Here is a 27,964-nt window from a genome sequence, read left to right as displayed (position 1 = left end):
ACTTATGAGCCTTACGACTTCAGAGGTTCTAACCAGTAGGTGATAAGAAGGGCATTTTCGTCATTATAAGGTTCAAAAGAAGTGGCAGTTTCCGTAAATACAAACCGTCCTATGACTTCCTGAGTTTAAACGCGGTGGACGAGACGTCAGACGACTAACGGTAAACGCAGCGACGGTGATAAGCCAAAAAAGAAAGAAGGAGAAGAAAGAGAGAACGAAAGAAAGAAAGAAAAAATAATAAAACAACCAGAAAAACAGAAGGTCTTCACGATAAATAGAGAGACGGATTGGAAGATGGAGGGAGAGATAGGGACGAAGAGAGCAAAGTAGGGTTTTTGATTCACTCTTTCGATCTGGTATTCTGTAATTGCGATCTGTTTTTCAGAAACTTAGATTGGATCACGTTGAATGACGTTATTGATTGCCGATCTGGTTTAAAAATATATGCAAATGTTCCGATACGGAGAAGAGAAAATTCGTAAACGAAGTTGAGTTTTTGGAAACAATATTGGGTGCCATGTCGGACGGTGTGTCGGTAATTCCGACATTTGTCCTTCGGAACCTTGCGGACAAACTATATGAGAAGCGCAAGAATGCTGCACTGGAGGTTTTTGTTTCTCATCCAACAATTTCGTTTGCTTCTGCTTATTCTGAATATCTTAGGGTTTTGATTGGTCTGAAGTTCCTGAATTTGTTGTATCTAAACATGAAATGAATGCTTTAGGTCGAAGGGATTGTGAAGCAACTTGCGGTTGCCGGAGATCATGACAAAATATCGACCGTTATCAAAGTATTGACCACAGAGTTCACTTACTCGCCACAGGCGAACCACCGTAAGGTTCGTGGATGGAGATGTGCACTTTGCTTATCTGCGATGAGTCTTTTTCTTGTTTGGTTTGACTTAAAATTTATATTTTTTTGTAAATTATACTGAAAATCATAATAATCTCTTTAATTTGAATTGTCTGGCAACATTGTTTTCTTCAGGGAGGTTTAATAGGACTTGCTGCTGCAACAGTTGGTTTGACAACAGAAGCCGCTCAGCATCTTGAGGTAAGATTAGGGCCTCTAGCTTGTCTATTTGATCGGAACAACTTTACATCTCCTGTAGTTGTGTCATACATTCTGCATTTCTATACTCCATCAACAACAGCTTCTGTGAAGAAGTTCAAAGCAGTCTTCTTAACTGACTGTATAAATACCAGTAGTCTCAAACATCAATGCAAGCATAAAAAAATCACCCAGGGAGACTGCCACATGCTAACAAATCATGTAACTGTCTAATATTGGTTGAGTTATTGTTTTGCAATATCAGTACTACATTTAGAAATATTAGAACCAGTGTTGTTAAAAAGAAATATACAGGATCCATCTATTTAGTTACAGTTATTTCCTTAAGTACCTAAGGACAGGGTATGTTTGCCTGAGTTTAAACGGTTGGGATGAGATTGTAGATGATAGTGATGACTACTAGCCATGTGTGTGGGATGGTTTAAGAAGCTGAATTTGTTAATAGCATCATAAAAACTGAAAGATTGACGCCTTGGCTATCAAGATCTATGACATAAGTAATTGTTGGTTAGTGCTAAATGGTATGAGGTTTTCTGTGGGTTCGAATGGTTGTCCCAGGTTTTTGTGGTGTGGCTTGTGCGTTTGCAATGCATTATAGTGGTGATTTTTGGGTGAAATACTCGGAACATGTCAGCTCTTGAAAGTTTTGACTCATGCAATCTCATGTAAAACACTACTTTCCATGGTGTCACTGTTTCTAGCCTTTGATGACCCCTTTTTCTGAATCCACGTGACGAACACTTGATGGTTGCATTTGAAGGGCCTTCTGTTGACCTTAGGTTATAGATGTTAGGGTACTTGTGTGGCAGTGCAATTTGATGGTATTGATCCTTCTCAGTCAATCTCAAAGATATGAAAATTGGGGTACATCTTGGTGAAGAACAGTGGTGCATTAGAAGAGCTCACCTGGTGAATGGATTAGACTGGGGTGTTTGTTTCTCAATTGAGGTTCTTGTTAAGTACAAAGTTGTGTTGCAAGAGGCAAAATGATCTGGTGTTTCTTCTGTAATGTGGTGCACTTTGGAGTGCAACAGATAGGAATTCTGAAAGTCTATTATAGCCTGCTGGAAGGGTGCCCAGTAGAGGCTAGAGCTTAATAACTTCTGGGCTCTGAATTGTTTATAGTTGAAGGTTCAAACAGTGTAGAAATTATTATTACTTTTTATTTTGATGTATTCCTGCATTATGATTATTGCTTTCCTGTTCGGTGATGGATTTTTATCAACTGGAAAAAGGACAAATACAATTTGAGGGCAGATATTGGTCCAAAGAACTTGATCTTTGATATCTGGAAGATATGGGCCAAGTTTAAGTTGGTCATGTATTTGAAGGATAAAATAATAGATTTCAAACATCAATATGTTTTACCAAGTTACCATACCACCCTTATTTTTGTTGGCATATGAGTTGTTTAATCATGCCAGGTTCTGCCTTTATCTTTGTTTCACTTTTCTTGGATAGTGTTTTTATTGCTTTATTCTTTTTGATTTCAATGACAGCAAATTGTACCACCTGTGCTCAATTCCTTTTCTGACCAAGATAGCAGAGTTCGCTATTATGCTTGTGAAGCTTTGTATAACATTGCAAAGGTGAGAATGGATGAATTTTTTAATAAATTTTATTCCCCAATTTTCTATTTATTTTGTTAGTTAGATTTCATCACCATTATTCTAGTTGAATCTCATTCTTGATGGCTGCTGTGCAGGTTGTAAGAGGTGATTTCATTGTGTTCTTTAATCAAATCTTTGATGCACTATGTAAGCTCTCAGCAGACTCAGATGCCAATGTACAAAGTGCTGCACATCTTTTAGATCGGCTTGTCAAGGTAAACCCAAGCTTTCTCCCATCATATTTTGGCTTTGCTAATTTTATCATGTAAAGTTTAATAGTTTTTCTTTTGATGTGCAGGACATTGTAACTGAAAGTGATCAATTCAGGTATGCAGTATCCTGTTGAAGTTTGAGTAATTTGATATTGAATATCAGAAATTTTGACATACTAGTTTTGAATTATCAATTGGTTGTATGGCCTTATTTTGTGATTGCATGATTCTTCTCAGCATTGAAGAATTTATACCATTGCTAAGGGAGCGTATGAATGTCTTAAATCCTTATGTCCGCCAATTTTTGGTAGGATGGATCACTGTACTTGATAGTGTTCCAGATATTGATATGCTTGGCTTTCTTCCAGATTTTCTTGATGGTAAATATTGATTGCAAACTTTTCATTCAAATAAACGTTTGGTTTTGTTGTTGGTAATTGAATGCTAGCTCAGAGCACTTGTTAAATTGCAGGATTATTCAACATGTTAAGCGATTCTAGCCATGAAATTCGGCAACAAGCTGATTCGGCACTTTCTGAATTTCTTCAAGAGATCAAGAATTCTCCAGTAAGACTTGTGTTAAAGTAGCTGGTTCAGATATTTCTGCTTGTATTAATCAATTTTATCTAGCTACCTGGGCACTTACCAATAATGGGTTTCTAGAAGCCTAAGAGATTAGTTTCAGAATTGAAGAATGAATAATAAGATCAAATCAGAATATTATATGCATTTCAGAGCTTAATAGAATACTCTATTATGTGAAGAGAACAGAATATCAGAATCTGGAATCAATCCAAATGTCAGATTCTAAGTTATAGAAGAATGCTAGTTAGACTAGGACTGTTCTAGAACCCTGAACCAATAGCAGGATTTGGATTGATCTCAAAACAGTATTAAAAGATGATCAAACAGAAACAGAGTCAAGTATTCAAAGTTCAAACTGAAACATAACCAGAAACTGTAACCGAGAATAAAAGTCTAATCTGAGAATTCCAGCAAGTTGAGTAGCAATAGGACTCTATCAAAACAGCAGCAAGTTCAGATTTGGAGCTAGGTCCTATGGTTATCTCTGAAAACAGATTTCAAATATCAGGTCTTATGAAAGCAAAACTCAAATTTTCTACTTGTAATATGAAACTCAGGAGACAGCCAAAGGCTTGATCTTTAATGAACAAAACTCAACTCAGCCTTATCCCAACTAAATGGGGTTTGGCTACATGGATCCTTTTTCTTCAATCAGATCTATTCAATGCCATACTTGATACTAGTCCTAAGCTATGCACGTCTTTCCTCACTTCTCCTGGAGTCATTTTAGGCCTAGCCCGGGCTAGTTTAGCTCCTTCAATCTGAATCAAAACACCCCATCGTACTGGAGCATCCAAAGGTCTCCCTTGCACATAACAATAGCAGAAATTCAGACCTGATTAGAGTAAGAGATTACCAATCAGAAACTCGATTTCAGCAATCAAATTTAACCAAGCCTCTGTTTAGTCCTGCTTGCCGGAAGGGCTGTTTCAAGCTGGGCATGGGTGATTTATATGCTCCAGCTTGAGGGGGAGTATTAAGTTATGTATATAGTACCACAGAGGTATTATTGTCAGAACCATGCGGTGTTGGTATTCTGTTCCTGTTTTAGTTGCTTTAGACTAGTTATGTTGGTTGTTTAGTCTTATCAGTATAATTTTTACCGCAAGGACAGAAGAGCCTTTGATGCAGGAGCAATTCCTTGGACCGGCCCACACCTGTTGGATAATCCATGTGAAGATGAACCAGGTCCAATTGGGTTTTTGGGTTTAATAGGATATTTAATTAATTATTTATTTTAGATTTATTCATTGGGTTTATCTTGTAATTTTTGTTTTAGTTTTAGTCGGCTAAGCATTAAAAGAGTTAGAGTCCCGTTTTAGTTAATGATTAGGATTATTTGGGTTAGGAGTCCCCTCTTACTTTTATCTTTAGATACTCTTGTAATCATCGTTTATTTTAAGATTTTGACGAATGAATTTTTGAGTTGTTTGTTTGCAGAGTGGTACGAATGAATCAGGTTGTGTGACCTTTTCTTTCCTCCCTATTCTATTCTCCTTCTTTGATTACTTCTTCTTCTTCCGTTATATTTTCTTTTAAGTTTCTGGACTTCCCCATATGCTGTTCTGTTCCAGCATAACTGGGTTCAGATTTTGAGAGTCAATCTCCCTCTTTCCTTCCTCCTTTTCTCCCCATCTTCCTGGCATAGGATCCTCTCCTCTGGGCGACCAAAAATCCATGAGTTTCAGTCCCTAATCCCAGACCTGCAACTAGGTGGCTCATGCACCTGTCCGCCAACAGTGACTTAACCCTTACAATCTCAGTAATATGACGGTCGATAGGGTTTCTATTGGTATGTAATCCAGAGGTCTATCCATCACCTACCTCTCCTTAAAATCCTAGGTCAAACAGAGAAGTACTGAAGGAGTGCTATCGTTTGAAAGCCTGCTGGTTCTTCTGCCATTGACTGTTGCAGGAGGTTGAAGAACCCCAAACCCAAATCGAGGGTTTTGTTTAAAAGCCTTACTTATTGTTTTCCAAAATTACCCCCTTCTTATTCCTTTATTCTAGTTAGTCCATATTTTACAGTCCCTTCTAAGATTGTCCCTGGACAATAAATGGTAAATCCTCTCAAGTCCCATTGCTTCTTAGTTACCAATAGCCCTTGAAACTTCTGGTATATTACCAGATTGCCACTAGTTATTAGATTTGAGTTATTTGTTGATCGGGCGGGCCCACAAGCAATCCGAGTCGGGTTTTGGAACCCCGGATCCGCATCAGTCTTCTAGTCCTTGCTGTGTTGTAACTCTTCATATTATATATAATGATAAAGGAGCAGAAAAGGGTAATGCTCTAAACCTCTCACCTGGACCTAGATTGGAGTCCAACCAACCTGTTTTGGCTTCCCACCAAAGCTTCTGTTTCCCACAGCAGTATTCTGAGTCTCACAGAATTTGAGGTAAAAGCCTGATATATTCAACTGAAGACATGGGTTGGGTTTACTCCTTTACATTCTTTTATAGAATTGAGTTATTAGTTCTCATACTCTAAAAAGGAAAATAAAACAGTGTAGGAAACTAAAACAAAGTTTCAAACTAACTTAAAACTCACCGTGAGCTGTGTGGAGTGTTATGAACGAAATAAACTCTTGTGATCAAGGATTTAAGTATCGGTATCGGTTATCGTATCGGTCGGGCGATTTTAAGAGACGTATCATATCGTATCGTATCGGATCGGAGATACGTATCGACCGGTGCAGAAACGCATGAAAATGATCAAAATACACATGGAAATACACTTGTGGACAATAAAAACAATATAAACAAGCAATTTGTGTCATATATCATGCATATATACTAAGAATTGTGAATAATCAATAACTAGACAAGTGCGGCACATTGAAATTGTTATAAAAGATTAAAAGATGAAATTTCTTACATGTAGAGTCACTCTATTGCCATGAAGAATGTCGGGGTGGATCAAAGTCATGTCTGTAAGGGTCTTCAACAATAGGAGCGACTAGGATGATGTTGTGTACTGACCGAACACATACATTAGCATTTGTTTTAAATTTTAGAAGAAAATAAAAAAAAATCTTTTTAAAGAAGCAATTTTCGGTTTTGGGTAAAAAATGCAAAGAAACATGGATTTTGAACTCAAATCTTTGTAAATATATACAAAGAATGCAATACTAAGTTAGTTTAACATATTCCCTTTGAATCATAGCAAAAAAAATACCAAAAATCAAAGATTTAAACAAAAGAATCAAGTTTTTTTCAAAAAACCTACCTTTCCCTTCAAGAACACCTTTTGATTTCGAATGTGGGCTGTTTGATGCAGCAAATGATGAGATTTCACCTCCTTTAGGTTCGTTTTTGGCAAAGGAATCAAAGCCCTCAACAAATCTTTGGCAAAAACCAAGTTTAAAGATGTTTTTTGATGGGTTTCTCAAAGCTGGAACTGTTTTTTTTTCCGCCAGCCTGCTCCTGCTCGAGTTTTCTGTTCTGAGAAGACTTGGGCCCATGTGGTTTTTAAGTTGCCGATACGTATCGAGACGTCTCGATATTTATCGATATGTATCGGTCGATACATATTGATACATACCGAGACGTCTCGATACGTATCGTTATTTCAAAAATAATAAAATAATGGTTTAAATCATGTCTTGTCTGTATCGATACGTATCGACCGTATCGTATCGTATCGTATCGATATGTATCGGTCGATACATACCGATACATTCGAGACATTTACATTTAAAAAAAAAAAAAGATACGTCTCGACCTGTCTCGTCTCGGCCACGACCGATACCGAGACGTATCGGCCGAGATGATACGATACGCTCCGATACTTAAATCCTTCCTTGTGATAATATGGGCTTGGACTTATATAACCTATTCCATCCCACTACTTACAATATAAAAAACAGAAAGATCTAGACCATAAAACCCCACCCAAAATCTGATTTATGGCTGAACCAGAAACCTGGAACAGACCAGCTAAATTGGTTCAAGGAGACCCAAACCAGAACCAGAAAAAGACTGAGTTAACTCAGAACCGCAAGTCTGAGTTACGAAGCCAGGTTCTTCCTCCTTTGGTACTTTTGAGAGTAACTTTCTTGATGCTGATCTGCGTCAACCCATCTCTTAGAAGACTGGTAGCAGTTTTTCCCTCTTTTAAAGTAGGAATTTGGAGGATGGATATATTTTAGTTTGAACCTATGTTGGAATATGCAAATTGATTCTTTGATGGCTCATTTGTCTTTGATTTTCTGATTTGCAAAATGCTACTTTTAAGTCTGTAGATTATGGTCGCATGGCTGAAATATTGGTACAAAGAGCAGCTTCTCCGGATGAATTCACTCGGCTGACAGCTGTCACATGGGTAAGGAGATTGGCTCATTTTATCATGGAAAATTTTCAAGTTGCCTGTCTGGTGTTGTCTTTCCTTGTTGATATAATTTTTTTATTCAAATCTTTTAGTGGTAGAGGATGGGATCTAAATGCTTGTTATTTGGCAGACTTATCCACTGAGGGTTGTAATCAGTCTGAAAATCATTTTTGATACATCTTGATCATGCAGATAAATGAATTTGTAAAACTTGGTGGAGACCAGCTTATTCCTTACTATGCTGATATTTTGGGAGCCATCTTGCCCTGCATTTCTGATAAAGAGGAGAAAATTAGAGTGGTAATGGATTTTTCTATTATTATCTAAAATAATGATTTTGCTTATTCTATCCATTTATGGACTGTCAAGCTTCTTCCATGGCTGAAGTTACACTGTTCTAACTACAGGTTGCTCGTGAGACCAACGATGAGCTTCGTGCAATCAGGGCTGATCCGGCCGAGGGATTTGATATTGGAGCTATCCTCTCCATTGCAAGGAGGTGCAGTTTTTGTCACCTGGGAAAACAGCTAGGTTTTAAAGGTTACTGATGCCTCTGTATCTATGGGTTTATAAAGCTCTTGTGCTTCTAGAAGAGCTGCAGGGGAAAACTCCATGGGAGGGTTCCATATTATAATTTAGTTCACTGGCAATGTTCATCCGGAATTAATAAGCCCTATATATATTGACTGGTAGTGATTGTTAGGTCTTATTTTTTATCAGGCAACTATCTAGTGAATGGGAGGCCACTCGGATTGAGGCATTGCATTGGATTGCAACCCTCTTAGCCAGACACCGTTCTGAGGTAATCTATGGATCTTTCAACTAATTTAGGGATTCATTGATGTTTACAGATTTTTTGTGTGCCGTCTTGCTGCAGAATTTCAGTAAGAAGAGACGATGGGTTTGTTGTTTGGGGGTTGGTTTAGCATTTTGGGTGCAACTGAACCGATGGTTTGAGTTAAAGCTTAATATGAGTGACTATTGGGCTATATAGGCCATGGGCTTAATGTTTTTGGGTATGACATTGTAATGGGCCAATTCTATAAGCTCAAATATTGGGGATTTAAGTCCTATAATTGGATTAAATAGTTAGTTTCTATTTTGCAATGTTCTAGAATATTCTATTCTGAAGAGAACTTAAGTTGTAAGGGATCCCTCCTACCGTACATAGGGGTTTTCCTACTTTAATGATTGCTCTGGAGTTATACATAAAGGAGAAGGGCCTAGACCCTCCAACGATTTGACAATTTGTGAGGTTTCGTATTCGATCTCGTTTTGGTCAGACTGAAATGGCTGAAATCTATCAAAATAGGCAAAATTTCGCCGAAACAGTGCATTTTTTGCTAGTATGTTTCGGTTGGCCATTTTGGAGGGAAAAGGACCATTATAAGCTTTGATACTTCAGGGAATCCTTATTTTAGCCTATATAAACATATATAACCTTCATATTGCAAGAAAAGTTACACAAAGTGGTGGTTTGGATTTGCACCCTTGGTTGGCGGTATATGCTGAACCCTATTGTATACCTTGTGTAATATTGCCTATTCTACACATTGTTTTAGTACTAGAAGACAGAAAAGGCAAGTAAAACAAGTAAATTATAGATCGGTCTTTGTTGTCTGACATATAAAAATTTCATCACCAACTTTCAGGTATTTATCATATATAAATTTTTTTTTGCAAAAAAATATTTTTGGGAAGTTCATTACCTGGAACTGTTTGATTTGGCCAAATCTTATAATCAATATGCAGCAAACGATGTCATTGGAGTGGTGTGGCAACCCCCAACACCGTATTCCAGCATTGTATAGAGGTGAGGTGGCAATAATGAGCAAAAAAATGGGTTTTCCCCTTCCTGCAGTAGAAACAGCTGAAACAGACCAGAACTCGCAAAACAGTGTATTGTATGTATAAACCCCAAAAAGTCGTATCACCGAAACGATACGCCATTAGGTTAAAATTTCTGTGTTTGATGTCAATCCCCTGATTCTCCTTGCATTTCATCTTGGTAGTTTCGAAATTAGCCAACTTCCGCTGAAATATCAACGAGTTTTTGAACCATGATTTGCTGTGAGATGCAGTCTACCATTGTGAGAAGCAATGCTACCTTGGTAGGAGACCAAGAGGCCTGTGAAATGCTGGTCAAGACCTAGGTGAGAAGCCTGGTCATATCCCTTTTCCTATTCTTCCTTCCAAAAGTTAATTTTTGTCCTCTTTCATGCACATCCGCTCTCTGTTCTGATTTTTCTTACTGTAAGGTAGTTTGCTTCAATTGTTTCTTCAGTTTTCAGAACTGGAACTTGTTATTAATATTTCCCTCTTCTCTCACTTCGATTTCCTATACTTGATAGCCGTAATCTGCCATTATTGAAGCCCTGCGATAGCACCATACCTTATTTGGATTTTATTGTTCTACTAGTTTCTATTTTGCATGGCACTTGCTGATTTATTTTCACTACTTTCTTATTCCACCTCCAGTTTCTATTTGGATTTTAGTTGCTAATCTGTGAGTTATTTGCTGCTGTTCTACAGTTGCTAATTCTGTTTGTGGTAGTTTCTATTTCTCTATTCACTTTCTATGTTGATTCACTAGTTACTAAATCCATTTTGTCACTGGCTATTTTGATTTCTTTTTCTATTTCGTTCTAGTTGTTGTTTCCTGGATGTTACTAATTCTGGATTCCAACTTTGGCAAGTTACTAATTTTGGATTCCAACTTTGGCAAGTTTCTAATTTGATAACCTTCTAATAGATCCCAATCTGGCCATTAGATGGTCATCAAACTTGGATGAAACACTCGTTCTATCTTAGAGGCTGCTCAATTAGAATTGTAAGCAATTCTGATCATCCTAAACCATGTTGCAGGTTATTTCTATTTTATGGGGTTATTAAAAACCTGCGGTACTAGGTCTTGTAGGCTAGACATTATTTAGTACCAAAGCCATGGTTGAACATGGATCTAATAACCCTAATTCTGAAGATATGCAAGACTCACATAAGCAATTCACAGATTTGCTCAAACAATTGCCTGATCGTATGGATGCCATTGAGCACCTATTTGACTCTTCTTTGCCTTATCTGAACACTCGAATGCCCATAGAATTGACCATGTTCCAGTGCAGTCTGCTACAAATAATCCTCCTAGATTCCTTGGTGGAGGGCTCAGAGGGTTCCCACACCCCAACCTTCCTTTGAGGACTTCGTGAGAGCATATCTCGATGGTAATATTGGTGCATCTAATAGGCATTTTGATGACTCCCAAAAGGTTAGGTTCGAACTGAAATGGTACAATGGAAAGTCTGACCCACAAGATTTCTATGATTGGCTAGTTGCTTTGGATGACTACTTTGAGTGGCATGAGTGGTACAAGGAAAATGAAGTTAGCTCATGCAAAGCTTATTGGACCAGCAAGGGAGTGGTGGAATAATCAAGAGTGGAGGTTGCAAATATGAGGTACGAGTACGACACCCACTACTTGGGATGAGATGAAAGAAGAACTAAAAGGCAAGTAACTTTTGTAAACCTTCCGGTCATGATTACATGATCAATTAAGCTCCCTATTGCAAGGCACCATTTCTGTAGCTGACTATATGTAGCAATTTGATTCCCATGTTTCGTAGATGGAAATACACCACATGAAACTAATCCTTTGACTTTACAAAATTCGAGGTCGAGTTTTTTTTTTTTAAAAGCCGGGAAGACTTGATGCAGAATTCCAACAAGAAGAGAAGATGGGCCTGTTGTTTTGAGTTTGGTTTAGTATTTTGGTTCCAACTAAATCTATGGTTAAAAGTTTGGTTTAAGTTAGGCTTAATTTGAGTGGACAATGGGTTATTATGGGCGGGCTTAATAATTTTGGATTTACTATTGTTGTGGGTCAATTCTATAAGCCCAAATATTGGGGGTTTAAGTTCTACGTGAATTAAGTAGTTAGTTTCTATTTTTTTTATGCTCTAATAACTTATATTTTTAAGGGAGACTTAAGTTGTGAGGGATCCCTCCTAAGTCCTACCATACATAGGGTTTTCCTGTATTAGTGATTGCTATTGAGTTATAAAGGAGAAGGGGCTAGATCCCCCAATGATTTTGACACTTTGTGAGCTTTATGCTTGTTATTTGCTGTACGGCACAGTCTACTATTGTGAGAAGTGATGCTCTACCTTGGTGGGAAGCCAAGAAGGCTGGTGAGATGCTGCTCAAGGCCTAAGTGAGAAGCGTGGTCATGTCCATTTACCTATTCTTCTTCTGCCTTCTCTTCTTCCTTCAAAAGTCAGTTTTTTCCCCCTCTTTCATGTGCATCCACTTTCTGTTCTGATTTGTCTTACTGTAACTTTAGTTTCCCTCAGTCGTTTCTTCAGTTTTCAGATTTGGAACTTGGTATTAATATTACCCTCTTCTCTCCCTTCGATTCCCTAAATTTGATAGCAGTAATCTGTCATTATTGAAGCCACCGTACATTATTTGGATTTTTATTAATCTACTAGTTTTTATTTTGCATGGCACTTGCTGATTTGTTTTCACTACTTCCTAATTCCATTTCCAATTTCTTTTTGGGTTTTAGTTGCTAATATGAGAGTTATTTATGGCTGTTTAATAGTTTCTAATTCTGTTTTGGTAGTTTCTATTTCCCATATTCACTTTCTATGTTGATTCACTAGTTATTAAATCCATTTTCTCACTTTCTATTTTGATTTCTTTTGCTATTTCATTCTAGTTGCTGTTTCCTGGATGTTTCAAATCTGGATTCCAACTTCGACAAATTACTAATTTGAAAACCTTCTAAGACATTCCAATCTGGCCATCGATGGTCACCAAACTTGGCTGAAACACTCATTCTATCTTAGCTACTCGACCAGAGTTGTAAACTTGTAATCAGCTCTGATCATCCTAAACCAGGTTGCTGGTTGTTTCTATTTTATGGGGTAATTAAAGGCCTGTGGTACTAGGTCTTGACGTCTTGTACACTGTTGGTCCCCAGCCTTGGGTAATTATTTAACCATTACTTCTATCTTGATATCCTCTTGGCTTGGCCACTTGGGGCCTTTGAATTTATCTTTTATTGTTTGGTAATGAATGGGAGGCCATTATATATATAATATATGATTACTTTGATAGTATTTTTTTCCCTATTTGTTAGCTTCTCCTAGCTTGCCATGAATCCTGTAGTAATATACATCTTGTTTTGTTTTCCACGAGGGAATCAAGTATTTGCTGATGAGTGTTAGCCTTGTTTTTTTTTTTTTCCTTTTGGCTTTTATGTTTTTTAACGGTGGGGGATGGGGGAGGGTGTGTGTGACAGGCAGTCTAGTGGGTTAGACAGAAGAGCCTGATTGTGGACCTTAGAAGAGAACTCTGTTTTCTGGAGTGTAGGGAATGTCGCTGATGTGTAAAGCTAGCAAATCCAGGTTTAACAGTAATGCAAGCTTTCCTGGTTTCCCTCCTTTAGAAACGAGAGCACATAAGATTTGGTGGCTATGCAAACCATGAAAGAATCAATATGATCACATTTCTCTGTATGATATGCAGTATATAGCTGCCAAACGTATTAAGAAACTTGTTTTATGGGACGTTCAGTTCTTTATTAACTTCCTATCTCGAGTCCGTCAGCTCAATCTTCCATGCTGCTAGTAGATTCTCCATTGCCTCATTCTTGGTCTTCATGGCTACTTAATGATTGATTTAATTTTCTACTAAGATTTGGTTCTTTTAAAATAAATTACCAGTAACTTATTCGTGTTTCTGTTTATTAGTATACTCCTTTTGTTTTTTATCAAGCTTGGAACTCTTTTTCATATGGAATTGTTTTATTTCTGTGCTTGCACTGTAACAGGTTTTATCTTTCTTGGATGACATATTTGACACCCTTCTTAGAGTGCTATCAGATCCTTCTGATGAGGTAATCTCTTCCTCCTGGTTCTCTTTTTTTTTTTTTTTTTTGGTATGCATTGGAATGCTTTCTATAATCGTTATAAATACGTATTCGTCGAAGCTATAGAAGATTTGCAAATGGTAAAAAATCATCATTTTCTTTTTACAATGTTGAAATTCACTTTCCTGATCATTACCCCCAAAAAAAAAAACTTCATTTTCTTGATCATCTAAAAACATACTTGTATAATTGTTACATATTAATGTAGTACTGGTTTGAGAGTTCAAATCAGTAGCCAAAACCAAGATGAATATTCAAAGGATAGGTTCAGATTAAGGTGATTTGTAATAACAGTGATGCACGAGCAATTTCTTGGCCCAGGCTAAACCCGCTGGGGGACCCATATGAAGACGAACCGGGTCCAAGTGGGTTTATACATTCAGTAGGATATTTAGGAATTATTTTATTTTGGGGTAGCCACTAGGCATGCAGGGAAGTTTCCAATTTGAGTTTTATTTAGTTTCTATTTTTATTAGTCTAGGTTTTAGTAAATAATTAGGAGTCTTTATTTTCTGGGTCTTATAAATAGATGTGTAACCAACGATTGAAGCAGATTTGAGAATGAAATTTGATTGAGTTGTTTATGGTGCCGGTTGGTACATAGCAATGGTCGTGTGACCTCTCTCTCCCTTCCTCTGAAATCTCTTATTTACTTCTCTCTTCTCTTTCTTCTCGCCCCTTCTTATTCCTGGTATTCTGTTATTTTTTCTTTCTTTTATGTTATTTTCTGCTACTACCGAACCAGCAAGACTAATAGAGATTGATCCATCTCTGTCATCCCTAAACCTTTCTGTCCCAAATTTGGTGTAGTGGTATCTATCCTTTGGGCAACCCAAAGTCTGCAATATTGGCCCCAAACCTTCCCCTGTAGTGGAGCATTCAACCTAAGATCAGATCTGATCTCTGCTCTATCGCCCAGATCTGATTTCAGAGGGTAAACTTCCTCTCTTCACTTACTGTTTTAGATGAACTTCAGTTGTATTCAAGAATGCTGTCCATCGTCTACCCACCATTAAAATCTGAAGCCAAACAAAGAAGTATCGAAGGAGATCTCTCCTTTGAGGTTCCGCTGGTCTGCAACTCTTTTCCAAGGTTGAGGATGAAGTCCTTCCCCTCTCTTCTCCAATAATTCTATCTTGTCCCTTACCTTAACTTTGCTTCCAAGTATGTCCTTGGACTATAAATCTAATTCCTATTAGGTCCTATCTTCTTTACCTACCAATTTAACCCTTGGGAAATTCTGATTATTACAAGATTGCCATTACCCTTCTATTATTTGGACTTATGTTAATTAGGTGGGCCCATAAGTTTGATCCGAATAAGGTTTTAGGAATCCGGATCCGCATAAAAAAGACAATCAGATGGATGGATGGATCTAGGTTTACCATTGAGTGGAGCTAATATGGAGGGGAAATTATGCTGAAAATCTCAGTCCAATCGGTTGGTTAGATGTGTGGTAATGAGGTAGTCCTAGTGGTAATAGGAATGAGGGTATTATGGTAATTTTGGGTACTGGTTTAGGGCTTAGAATATGGAATCAAGTGACTGATATCAGATATGTTGTAGTCTGATTTCAGTAGGTTAATCAAGTTAAGAAATCAGATTCGGGTATGGGGTTTTGAAGTTCTAAGTTGCAGGTTTAATGGAGGTAGGGGTAGAATAGAGAAAACAAAATATATTCAACTTCAGCCGTCAGACAAGGCTCAAATTTGAATTGAATTCTGTTTAGGGTTTATGATTATATGGTAGAAATTTCAGAATGATTGGATGGCTAGTTTGCTTAATTTAGAAAAAACCCTGTATATAATCTACTAGAAGCCTAGGTTATAGTTGCAGAAATCTAAGAATAAAGCTTACTTGTAATGGCAGATATCTGAAACTAGGGTTCCAAACCAGCAGATCAGCAATAGAACTTGAGCAAAAATAGTAGACAATCTACCCGGGCTTCACACTGCACGGTATCGATTGGATCACACACCAATCCATTCACCTTGATCAATCACAAGGAACTTCTCAATGGAGAAGAGCAGTTGCAGTAGCAAGCAAGCTTGAAGTATCTAAATCGTGAGGTAAAGAATGAGACCCCCACACATGTTTATTATATAAAGCATAAAACAGACTCAGAGTTGGACTAGGACAGCCCCCAGCCGAATCAACTTACAAGACACAACCACCTGACATGCTTGTAAGTAGTGTGGACCCAAGCAACTAAATAATTAATTAGAAAACTTAAAAATAAAGTCACTTAAATTGACCCAACAATGAACTAGAATTGGACCATAGTTCAATTGACAAAACAAGGACAAAAAAACATAAGAATTAAACCAAGTATAAAAGCAAGTAAAACAGTAGCAAATTAGGCCATGGTTTGGCCTCCTCTATTGGACTTCTTCCTACATGAGTAGGTCTTCAGATCATCACATATGCTCTACTTTTGAACCCCACACAACTTCTACCATCATAGGGGTGCACTTTGTCAATATCAAGTTTCATGCTTTTTGCCAGGATATAATGACTCTGAATCTATGCTCATGTGGGTAAAAATGTTTGGAAGGCATATGATGGTGAAAAATTAGGGTAGCCCAAGATAGTTCATAAGCTTTATGCTCCTCTTCCCCCTTATTTCTCTTTATGGTAAGATGAATTCATTAGGATGGAGAGGAAAACCAAAGAAGTAGGGGACTAAGATATTGGACAAAACCACCAAGGAACAAGAAAAAGTGTGCTGTATCCCCTCAACATATAAACGCCCTCCAAACATCTTAGTTTGCTGGCCAGAACGTCTACCTTTTTAGCTGATATCAGAGCCTAAGAGAATGTTCAAGGTGGCAAAAGCCCAAAAATTCTTTTTATAGCCATGAGATCCACCACAAACTTATTTTTCTTTTTAAGCTAATGTAACAGCTTGGCGTGAGGGCAATGCAATAAGGAACCACCCCACCCCCTCTTTTTCAGTTGGCAAGGATTCTGCAAATTATTGGTTCTCATCTGCTTTGGATATAAGCTCTGGCTTGGTATCAAGTACTGATGCGATATGGATCGAGGTTGGCCATGTCGATATTTTACAAAAGACATAAAAAATTTATGTGCAAAAATGATATGGACCAAAACAGTATTGATATGGGCCGATATGGTACCACCAATACAGACTGATACAGACCAATATGGATCGATACACAGGCTGCCAAAAAAAATTCGTTTTTGAAAGAAAACTTCTTGCTGCTCAAAAGCGATATAGGCGAAGTGATTAAACAAGCAAAAAAGTTGAATTAAAACTCGTCAAAGTGAAGATTGAACATCAAATCCACTGATTGAAATATGTTAAAAAAATTGATATTTTTTCTTGAATTTTGGTTTTGTCTTGTTTGTTTTTGCCAAGTATTACATTTAAACTGGAAAACTGACAGATTTGGATAATCTTGAATAATTTGTGGTCTATAATTTATAATTATATTTGTTGCTAAGTACTTATAATTGCGAGATGAGGTTGTTGAGATGAATGAGTGTTAAAACTAGAAATTAGAAAAGATAAAATAAGGAATGTATTTGAGGAGACTCTTCGCCAGCTCACTGGCTTCTCCATTGGCACCCTTCTTGTCATCTATCTAGGCGTCCCCCTGATCATTGCCAGGCTCTCTAGCCACCATTGCACTCCTATGCTCGATAACATTCGCAAGCGCCTCCAGCTCTGGAAAGGTATGCTCCTCTCCTATGTTGGAAGACTCGAATGCATTCGTTCGGTCCTCCAAGCCTCTTACATCTACTGGACCGGCATATTCTGCATCCCTATTTCTACCATAAGGGCCAATGAACGCACCTTATGTGCCTTCCTTTGGAAAGGGAAAGACACCCCCAGATTTCTCCACCCAGCCAGTTGGAAGTCCATGTCTCCCTAAATCGGAGGGCGGTCTGGGCCTCCGTCTCATTTGTGATTCTAACACCGCAGGCATTCTCAAACTCCTCTGGAAAATCTCTTCCCACCAGGATTCAATTTGGGTCACCTGGGTCCAATCTTATCTCCTTAAGTCCGATACCATTTGAACTGTCAAAACCCCTGCTGACTCCTCTTGGATCTGGCGCAAGATCCTCTCCCTCCGTCCCCTTACTCTCCAGGGTATCTCCTTCTCTATAGCTGATGGCACCTCCACCTCCCTCTGGCTTGACCCGTGGCACCCTCTAGGGATCCTCTATAACCTGCTTGGCCCCAGAGCAATTTATTCCTCTGGCCTCCCAAAGAACACCACTGTTTCCACCCTCATTTCTGCTGGATCCTGGTCTCCTCCTCCTTCCCTTAACCCAACCATCATCTCTCAGATCTGGGCAACTCTTCCCCCCCCTCCAGTCCAACACTTCACACCAAGTGGATCGGGTTATCTGGCTCCCCTCCCCCAAAGGAAATTTCACCTCCTCTTCTGCCTGGAACCTCACTTGAGACCCCAGTCCTCCTGCTCCCTGGCACAACCTTGTCTGGTTTACCAGCCACATTCCCCGCCACAGCTTCACTGTTTGGAGAGCCCTCAGACTATGCTTGCCAACTCAAGCCTTCCTCATCCACCGCACCATCCCAGCCCCCCCTCTTGTAACCTTTGTTGGATTGGCCGAGAAGACATCACCCACCTCTTTTTTGACTGCCCCTTCACCTCCACCATCTGGAACAAGGCCTTGTCATCTATTTGGCTGCGGACTAGAAGGGCCCGGAGTTTTGACCGGGAATGGCTTTGGTTGCTCAAGACTTTTCCAGGAAACTCAATGTGTGACACAATTGGGAAGCTTGTTTTTAGCGCTGCAATTCACCATATCTGGTTGGAAAGGAATATTAGGAGATGGACTTCCAAATCTAGATCCTTCGACATCATTTGGAAAGCCATCTCCTCTGATGTATCTTCCAAGCTTAGATGTATCCGTCAGAGGCACTGTAAGGATAACTCTAGAAACAAGCATATTTTGACTTTTTGGGGGCTTGATATTACCCTCTTGCGGCCCCCCTCCTCTGCGTAGGCTGGCTGCCCCCCCCTCCTCCCTCCCCTTCTCCTCCCCGGTTTCCTCTTCTCTTGTATATTGGTTCCCTTTCCCTTCCCCCTCTTGGGGTTCGGTGATATATTCATTTACCAAAAAAAAAAAAAAAAAGGAATGTATAAATTAGAGCTAATTTAGGAGTACCTCTAATACATGATAAGTTGCGAGAAAATCATTTGAGGTGGCATGGACATGTGCAACGGAAGCCTTTGAATGCTCCAGTACTTAGGGTTGATTTGATTCAGATTGAAGGGATGCAATTCGGGTCAGATTAACCCTTATTGAATCGCTTTTTGTACACTTAAACAAAGAAACACTCAAGTTCAAAGTTAAGTGGCAAAACAGTAAATAACTCAATGCTTACAAAGGGGGTGGTGGCAATTTGGTAAACTAAATAGAATCTTTAGGGAGAAATCTGGTAGACAAAGCAGGAAGGATATGATGGGGATTAAGAATTAAAGAATAAGGGTACTCTTGACCTTAGGATAAAATAAGAATTAACAATAAAGGAAAGGGTATATTTGGAAACCAAACAAACAGGAAGAAATAACAACTTATGATTCTTCTTCAATCTTGGATTCACGATAGGCAGCAAAGCAGCAGTAACAAACTCCATGTGGTCGATCCAGCTTCTCAACCACAACTCTAATTCAAAAGAGGAATTGAGAGTATGTTCATATACCCTACACCTGTTGAATCAAATCTTCAAAATCCCCAAACCACAAGCATAATTGAATAAAGAGACCCTGAAAGAGCTCCAGGTGGAAAAACAGGTTCAGCAAAAGTTCTGGAATTAGTTCTCTAAGGAGGAAGACTTGTAGGAGGTAAAACCTTAGGATTGATGTTGCTTAGGGTAGGAGAATCTACAACCAAGATAGGAGGAAGGACAAAGGAAAGGTATGAGGAATTGAACCAGCTTGTTATGGTTCGACAGTACTGTTAGACAGGGTAAGAGTAAATAATTTCAGAAATTCAAGATGAAAAAAGATGTGGAAGGAATAAGAACAAGTGAAGAAGAAAAAGGAGGAAGAAAAATAACAGAAGAAGAAGAACGGGAGACGATGGGTTCAGTTACGTACAGCAAGTGTACCCAGAGATAGAAGGTTTACCAGCAAGAAGGGAGAAACATAGAAAGAACAGATGTCGAATCTGGGAACGGGAAAGGAGAAGGCATAGAGAAAGGGAAGAACATGCAATCAGTCTATTCATTTAAATCTAATCTCTACCGATTACTCTGTCAAATTTAAAGATAACTCCCTTACATCAAAATAGAAACCCAACTAAAATAAGAGACTAAATAATCTAGGAAATATATCAAATATGGAACTACCACAAGAAATCCTATGTGATCTCTACCCACCCAAATAAAATAAAATAAACTAAAGATTTTATGTCAACTACCAAACATCTACCATCCCTTGCCAGACCAGAAAACTGGTTTAGGCCTTCAAAGAGGGTCGTTCTGGTCCAGCCAAACCAAGGCAACTGCATCAAGAAGCTAAAAGAGCCGGGGGTACGCCTAAAATGATTCTAGCAGAAGTGGTGAGGAAAGACATGCATAGCTCAGGAATAGTAACAAATATGTCTGTGAATAGAGCTGATTGGAGAAAAAAGGATCCATGTAGCCAACCCCATTTGGTTGGGATAAGACTGAGTTGAGTTGAATTGAGTTGCTAAGTACTTCTTATTTAAGTGACGTACTGGTTCAGGATTCTTTAATATGTTACTAGTAGGGTGTAGTTTGTTTATGTATATACTATAATAAATGGTATGTTTATACTTACATATTGCTTACTTGGTCTGGACCTTTAATGGTTACTTTAAGCCAGTATCCTAATACTTAAATATATTTTTCTTTTTCATATCTTCTTACTTAATTGCTTAAAAAGGGCGTACCCAATGCACGAGGCTCCCGCCACTGCGGGGTCTGGGGAGGGTCATAATGTACGCAGCCTTACCCCTGCTTTTGCAGAGAGGCTGTTTCCAGACTCGAACCCGTGACCTCTTACTTAATTGCTTCTTATTACTTATTAGTAGGTTATATTGCACTTGGCAATGAATATTTTAATGACATAGATGCTGTGAAGACAAAGATAACCTAACATTGGTTGGATATCATTATTTATTGCTTATTATGATGCACAATGATTAAAACACTTGTTTTGCATGTATCATAAGCATATCTATGCGTATCAAAGTGTATCCAGCATCTCTTAGCGTCTCTACAATACATCTCTTAAAGTTATCTTTCTGATATGCTGCCTGATACTGATACTTGACACCTTGCTAGTACAGCTTTTTGGCAATATTGAAGCTATTGAATGGTTATATACGTTCTTGTTTTGTCTGCTTGTGCCATTTCCCCCCCCCCCCTGTTCTCAACTAAATCAGTTAAGTTTTCTGGGTGCTGCTGTAGTTAGGACAGTTTTGCATCTAAATGGTGGTGGTCATTTGATAGTTAGAAATTTAGAGGGAAAATGATTTTGATACAAAATTAGTTGAGTTTGATGTTGATAATGGTTGTACTGATGCAAATCTTCATTGCCTAGGGCTTTGTGGTGTTTGTGGTATGATAGTAACTACATACACTGTAACTAGAATTATCCAGTTCTTAGGCTCTTGGCTTGATGTTGATAATGGTTGTACGTATGCAAATCTTCAGTCCCTGGGGCTTTGTGGTGTTTGTGGTATGATTGTAATTACCATACACTGTAACTAGAATTATCCAGTTCTGTATCTTCTTCCTATTGATGTCCTTATTTGCAACTTTTCCAACTATCTATAGCTTCACATGCCTATGCAAACCTTGCTTGCTGAGACTACTATGAATTAATATAAAGCGTGTTTTTTTTTTTTCTCATTCTGTTGCTATAGTTTATATCTATTCTGCAATTGATGCATATTAATTTTTTACTGGTGTATGAGCATTGCAACTATCAAGCTCTTGTTCTTTTGTTTCCTTGTTTATGAATATCTAGTTGTGACAATTCCCCCATATTTTCCCTAAAATCCATCCAAAGAGGCTTCATTCTTTGTTATCCACAGGTAGTGCTCCTGGTACTTGAAGTCCATGCATGTATAGCAAGAGATGCGCCTCATTTTCGACATCTTGTTGTTTTCCTAGTGCACAACTTCCGGGTTGATCACTCACTTCTTGAGAAGTGAGTTTCTTCTTTGATATCCTAGAATCCATCTTTAATGAGTAATGAATCTTGGTATTTGGAAGGAAGTTTCATAATTTAATGTTTTTATCAGGCGTGGTGCTTTAATAATCCGCCGTCTTTGTGTGCTTTTGGATGCTGAACTGGTTTACCGGGAGCTCTCAACAATCCTTGAGGGAGAAGCAGACTTGGATTTTGCATCTATGATGGTTCAGGCCCTGAATTTGATTTTACTTACATCATCTGAATTATCTGACCTGAGAGATCTCCTAAAACAATCTCTACTGAATGCTGCTGGGAAGGACTTATTTGTGTCCTTGTATTCTTCCTGGTGCCATTCACCAATGGCAACAATAAGTCTTTGCTTAGTAGCTCAGGTACATATTTTATCATGGCAATTGTACAATCTTTGCATGGATATTATTTTGCAGTTCTTTTTAATTGTAGTCTTTCCTGACAGGCATACCAGCATGCAAGTTCTGTCATTCAGTCTATGGGGGAGGAAGATATCAATGTCAAATTCCTGGTCCAGCTTGACAAATTGATCCGCTTGCTGGAGACGCCAATATTTGCTTATCTAAGATTGCAGGTCTGTAGCTTCTCTGCAGTATATCCAGTTTCATCACAGAGATTTAGGTTTTGCTCTAGTTTTGTCTCCATATAAACTCTCAACGGTTAGTAGAATTGGCTTTCCGATTTTCTGTTTGGAAAAAGAGGGGTGTTAAGAAAGGAGAACACTTGAAAGCATATGCATTTCAGGACGATAATGCCACGGTGATTTGATCTAGGGATTGGATGCTCTCCTTGCCATGCCTGTACCTAGTGAAGGATTATTGACCTTCGTAATATATATTTTTTTCTTAATCCTAGTAAAACCTTCTATTTTAGAGTTTTTCGGCAGCAATAATACACCATTTATGATTGTTGCAATCGATCTCACCTTCCAGTTGTGATGATTACTAATTAGTGGTGCTTACTCAAGAGTCAAGATGCCTGTCTCTTCTGTTTATCTTGATGGTGAAATTCAGAATTAAGTATAATCATGGAAGAACTAGCTTGACAAAGTACAATCATCATTGTCAGATCCGAACGGATGCTGATTTTATTGGAGTGGGCGAGCCTTGGCTCAACAGTTAAGTTGTGCTATTGCAACCATCAGGTTGTGGGTTCGAAACATGGACACAGCCTCTCCATGAAGTGGGGGTAAGGCTGCGTACATTTGCCCCTCCCAGACCCTGCAGTAGCAAGAGCCTTGTGCGCTGGGACGCTCTTTGGTCACACATGATTTAAACATAATTGTAAAAATCAGTGGTAGGTATGTAATTATGGCTGTCAACTGCTGAGTCATTGTAGTGGAGATGCTCACACATGATTTAAACTTAACTTTTGCATGAACCTTTAGACTGAGGGGGTCAGGCCATTTTAGACTGTCAACTGTTGAGTCATCGTAGTGGAGATGCTCACACATGATTTAAACTTAACTTTTGCATGATGTCAGGGTTGTGCATGAACCTTTAGATTGAGGGGTCAAACCATTTTAGACTGTCAACTGCTGATAGCCAACAATCTTTTTTAGGTCAAGACCACTTGTGAGTTCAAACCATTGGGTGGTCAATAGTCATTTGGGTTCCAAGGGTTGTATCATTTGCTCCATTCAGACCATCGAAATTATGATAAAATAACTGATAATGGGTGAGTGAAAAGTTACTCATGACTTCTCATATCCAATGCAACCAACTTACTACTATACCGAGTCTTGGCTTTGTTAGTTTATATTACAATGTTTCTTTCTTTTGTTGTTTATTGTGTCATGGTCCTGATTGTTTGGACATCTGAGTGCTCAGCCAGAGTGATCTGGCTTCTGATCTATTTGTGAAACATTAGATGTACTTTGTCTATCAACTGGTCCATATTGAATGGGACATTAGGATCTCTTCTTTGGTCCATATGGAAAGAGATATTATTAATATCTCTTCTTTGAAGGTGATGATTGCTCTCCAGTGGGTACAGTTGGGGTACTTTTTGGAGATTTTTAAGAATACTGTGGGGGGGGGGGGGGGAACCTGAGAGAAAAAGCTTAAAATATCCTGTTTAGTAAGCCAGACTTCATTATTTCAAGAATGTGTTCTTCGTGAGCTCCATCTAGTTTGGTCAGGTGGTACATGAAGTGAAAAGTATTGAGGAACAACTGCTCAGTTCTTAGGGGAATTCCTTAATGTGACCCGTTTGGTTATCATTAATCACTCTGGACTACTCACATGCTCGGTATTGGCCCTTGGATTGGTCATTCCTCGGGTTTATGCTATCCCAGCTGTATTAGCAACCTGATGAACTTAGTGCTGACCACTTAATTGGGTCTTTGTGATCCTATTTGATTGAAAATTTTTCTTTTGGGTGCATAGGATAATCCATACTACTATTTTGAACAAATACACCATCTTACTTTTCATGGAGGAAGCTGAACCCCTAAGTCTAAATTAGCTTACAAGTATTCTTGATAAGTAGTAGGCGCTTGACGTGTGAGGAACAAGGATCAAGATGTCATGTACTTTTGAAGGAACTTATTCAAGGATTTAAATCGTTTATCAGATCAATGAGATTGTGTTATCTAGTGTTTCCCCTTGGTGGACTTATGAGAGGACTGAAGTTCCTTCTGAACCTGTTTTTGATTTCTTCAGTTTAAACAGTGTTAACTTTTTAAGCATTCGAGTAAAGTTGCTCATGCAGGTTGTCATGCAGTATTCGTTGTAAATCATATTTTAAAATGTGGTCCAGGGAATGCTCATTGAATTCCCTTGCTAGTGTTCTTATTAGAGGTGTCCTGATATTGAGAAATTTTTACCTTTTCTTCATAGATTAGGATTTTCTTTTGGTCAGCTTACCTGATCCTATGAATTTTGCAGCTTCTTGAACCTGGAAGATACATATGGTTGTTGAAAGCATTGTATGGTCTACTGATGTTGCTACCCCAGGTAAGTTTGAATAGCTCTTTCTCCCCCCCACCCCCACCCCCCTCTTTTTTTCATTTCTCTCATGTTCTCCTTTGTGTAATAATTCAGTAGATTTTGAGTGTTAATTTGAGATGAGGAAAACTTGGCTTGGGATATGTTAATTAATCTCAGTGGCACAGTGCATGTTTGGCTAAGCTTCTTGGCTTCTGGAAGCCAACTTCTGGTGATAATGGGAATTAAAAATGCCACAATAAGATTATTTTGCTTGGAATCTTGACCGCCATAAGCTATTGAAGCTTAAGAAGCACCCTTTTCCCCCTGCTTCTGGAGGTTATGTTGCTTTTGTCAGAGAAGATTCCAAAGGAAATAACCTTATTGAGCCAGCCATAAGCTAGATTCAAAGAGTCCTGTAAGCAAAAGTGACAGAGTCCCATCCAAAGATCTAATTCTAGATTTACACAAAAACTGTTAGATCTCTTTTTCAGAAGGGTGCTTTGAAATTCTGATGAACAGGCTCTTGATTGGTTTTAATGACAAGATTGATGCGGAAGCAACATAGAGAAGAATTCCTATGGTGTGACAAACCATTGGATCAGTTTTGGTATTTGGTAGCACTACATTATAGGAAACTGGGTTATTTCCATCACTTTTCTTAGAGCTTATTTTGGATAGTCAATACTTCTCTGTTTAACATGAAATCGATGTCATTTGAAAAGGTTTTGAGTTAACCATCCCACGAGACTGAGATCTTGTGACTTCGACTTGTATCGGGAGAGTTATGGCTACTTTACTGATGAGGTATTTACCAATGACATGAATCTTTATTTAGGAAGTGTAGTCAGATTAGGATATCTATTTCAGGTCCAGTTTAATTAGGAAAAGGGTTGAGCACTCATTGCAGTTGCGATATCGTAATTAGATTCATGTGAGGCTTTTTGTTAAAGAGATTTATTAAAGAGAGTCTATTCCTAGATGTTTGTTTCAAGTCTAATTCCATTTTTAAGAAGGGTAATCTATATAGGGCTGTAAACAATTTTATCTGTGGTGCTAATGGAATTGAGCCATAGGGTATTGGTATTGGTTTGGAGTATGAACTGTTGGTCATTTTTCCTTATTGTTGTTAACTTGTTATCCTGGGGCAAGGGCCTGGCAATCTTTCTGATTTGGATTCCTAGCTTCGTTCTTATTTAAAATCCAGTAACTTTATTTTCTCCATTAAATCATCTTTTTTAGTTCAATTTTGTGGTTTTCTCCTTCAATTTCCTTTGAATGCATTACCCGCAAGTGTAATAGATTTTTGCTCCCTTGCCTACGTCAAAGATCCAATCATAATTTCAGTGGTTTTAGAGATTTTATAATGTTTTTTTTAATTTTTTTTGATGAATTATTGGGGTTTTAGAGATGCTTGACTGTGTTCATTATTATTCCAAAATTTCAAATACATAGCTTTTGGTATTATTCCTTGCTTACATACCCCCGGGCCCCTAAATAATAATGATGATGATGGTTTCACCCGATGCAGCAAAGTTCAGCCTTCAAAATATTACGGACTCGACTGAGGACCGTACCTTCTTACTCCTTTGGTGGTGATCAATTCAAGCGAACATCATCAGGAAATCCATACCAGAGTTTACATCAGATACCAAGTGGATCACAGATCATGGAGGATGTTGACAGAAAGCAGGATACAGGGAATGCACATAATGGGATTAACTTTGCTTCACGACTGCAACAGTTTGAGCACATGCAGCGCCAACATCGAATGCACTCAAAATCAGAGATGCAGTCCCGGAATTCCACTTCGTCTTCCTTATCACAGGTCTCTTTTGGAATCATGTATTGCCACCATGTCGCATGCTATATAATCCTTCATGACCCATATTGTTGATTGCATATTTTCATCTGAAATAGAATTTTTACTCTTTAAGGTAAACATGTACTTGGATTTTTCTGGGCAGCCCCTTAGATTTTTGACAATTTAATGTGCAGGAGGGGCAAAGATCAGAAGAAAACCGTAGACCTTCATCAGTGCCAGAAATGAACCGTCCTCCTTCAAGATCATCATGGAGAGGCTCAGGACAGTCGCAATATTGATTATGTTGGTTTTTCTTGGCTCCGATTAGGTTTCTATTCCACCGATCTCAGTGTTCCTGTGGAATATTATTTATCAGATCCAATTTTTTGCGAGCCATGAGTGAGATCTGGTGTAATTGTAAAATTGTATATCATAGAGGTTTGTTGTGTTGTGTTTTTGGAGGGTTGGGGTGGGTGGGAATTGGGGTTACTCGAGATTGAGCTTTGGCTATTGCCAAGCCTATTCTTTTCCACTTGCAAACTGGGGCATGCTCATGTGGTTCTGTTATTTTTTCAATTGAAGACCATGTGAGCAGCAAGGGAAAATTCGATATTTAGGGTCTGCAGTTAACAGAAATCTGAGAAAAATAAGTCATTCAAGGAATTATGTACATTGTTGTCTTTTGCTAATGTTCATAAGTAAATTATCATTATTTTTTTGTTTGCTGATCATTATGTACATGTTCATTTACACTTAAGTGATAAACTTCATACTCTCCAAATCATTTTTATTTGTTACTAAGGTCTGATTTGGTATGATAAATATTTCAATTTCATGGAGTGAATTCAATTTCGGAAATTGTTTGATGAGTATGCGATTAATTTGATGGGCAAAGTAGTAATTTCATGTTAAAAATAGAACACCGTTAGTCTCCTCTCATTACAAAGGGTGCCAATTGGTTCGGTTCCATTGCAGTTTACATTTTGACAAATTGAAATCAAAATCGAAGTGGATAAGAATAAACTAAAATCAGAATTGTTTTGCATTCGGTCCAGTTATATTGGTTTCTAATCTGATTTTGTTATCTAGTCCACAACCGGTTTATAGATAGTTTGTATTGCTGGTTTTGGAAACGATAATGAAGACAATCTCAGCTTTATATTCTCGTATTTCATCAATCTCTCCTAGTCTCCCCCACTTATCTTGTTTCTCATGCCTATGTGATAAAGTAAAAAACCATCACATCGTCACCCATCATTTTCTTTTCTTGTTCCTTGTTTTTGTTCTTTTTTTTTCCTTCTCCAG

At 38.3% G+C, this 27,964-nt stretch overlaps 1 protein-coding gene across 1 annotated transcript; it reads left to right on the top strand.

Moving 5' to 3' along the window:
- Positions 1 to 138: 138 nt before the first annotated feature.
- On the top strand, positions 139 to 27,390 carry LOC122655977 (protein VAC14 homolog). The gene is made up of 19 exons (XM_043850382.1): positions 139 to 607; positions 725 to 838; positions 988 to 1,053; positions 2,571 to 2,660; positions 2,777 to 2,896; positions 2,980 to 3,008; positions 3,131 to 3,273; positions 3,366 to 3,460; positions 7,715 to 7,801; positions 8,000 to 8,107; positions 8,215 to 8,306; positions 8,528 to 8,609; positions 13,638 to 13,703; positions 21,798 to 21,913; positions 22,008 to 22,290; positions 22,374 to 22,502; positions 24,817 to 24,885; positions 26,387 to 26,683; positions 26,854 to 27,390. The coding sequence occupies exons 1-19, from the start codon at positions 518 to 520 to the stop codon at positions 26,956 to 26,958; spliced, it is 2,181 nt and encodes a 726-aa protein (XP_043706317.1). The 5' UTR covers positions 139 to 517; the 3' UTR covers positions 26,959 to 27,390.
- Positions 27,391 to 27,964: the final 574 nt, after the last annotated feature.

Source organism: Telopea speciosissima, chromosome 3 (genome assembly GCF_018873765.1).
Source record: "Telopea speciosissima isolate NSW1024214 ecotype Mountain lineage chromosome 3, Tspe_v1, whole genome shotgun sequence".
Lineage (NCBI taxonomy): Eukaryota > Viridiplantae > Streptophyta > Magnoliopsida > Proteales > Proteaceae > Telopea > Telopea speciosissima.
This window is presented reverse-complemented; position numbering and strand designations above follow the sequence as displayed.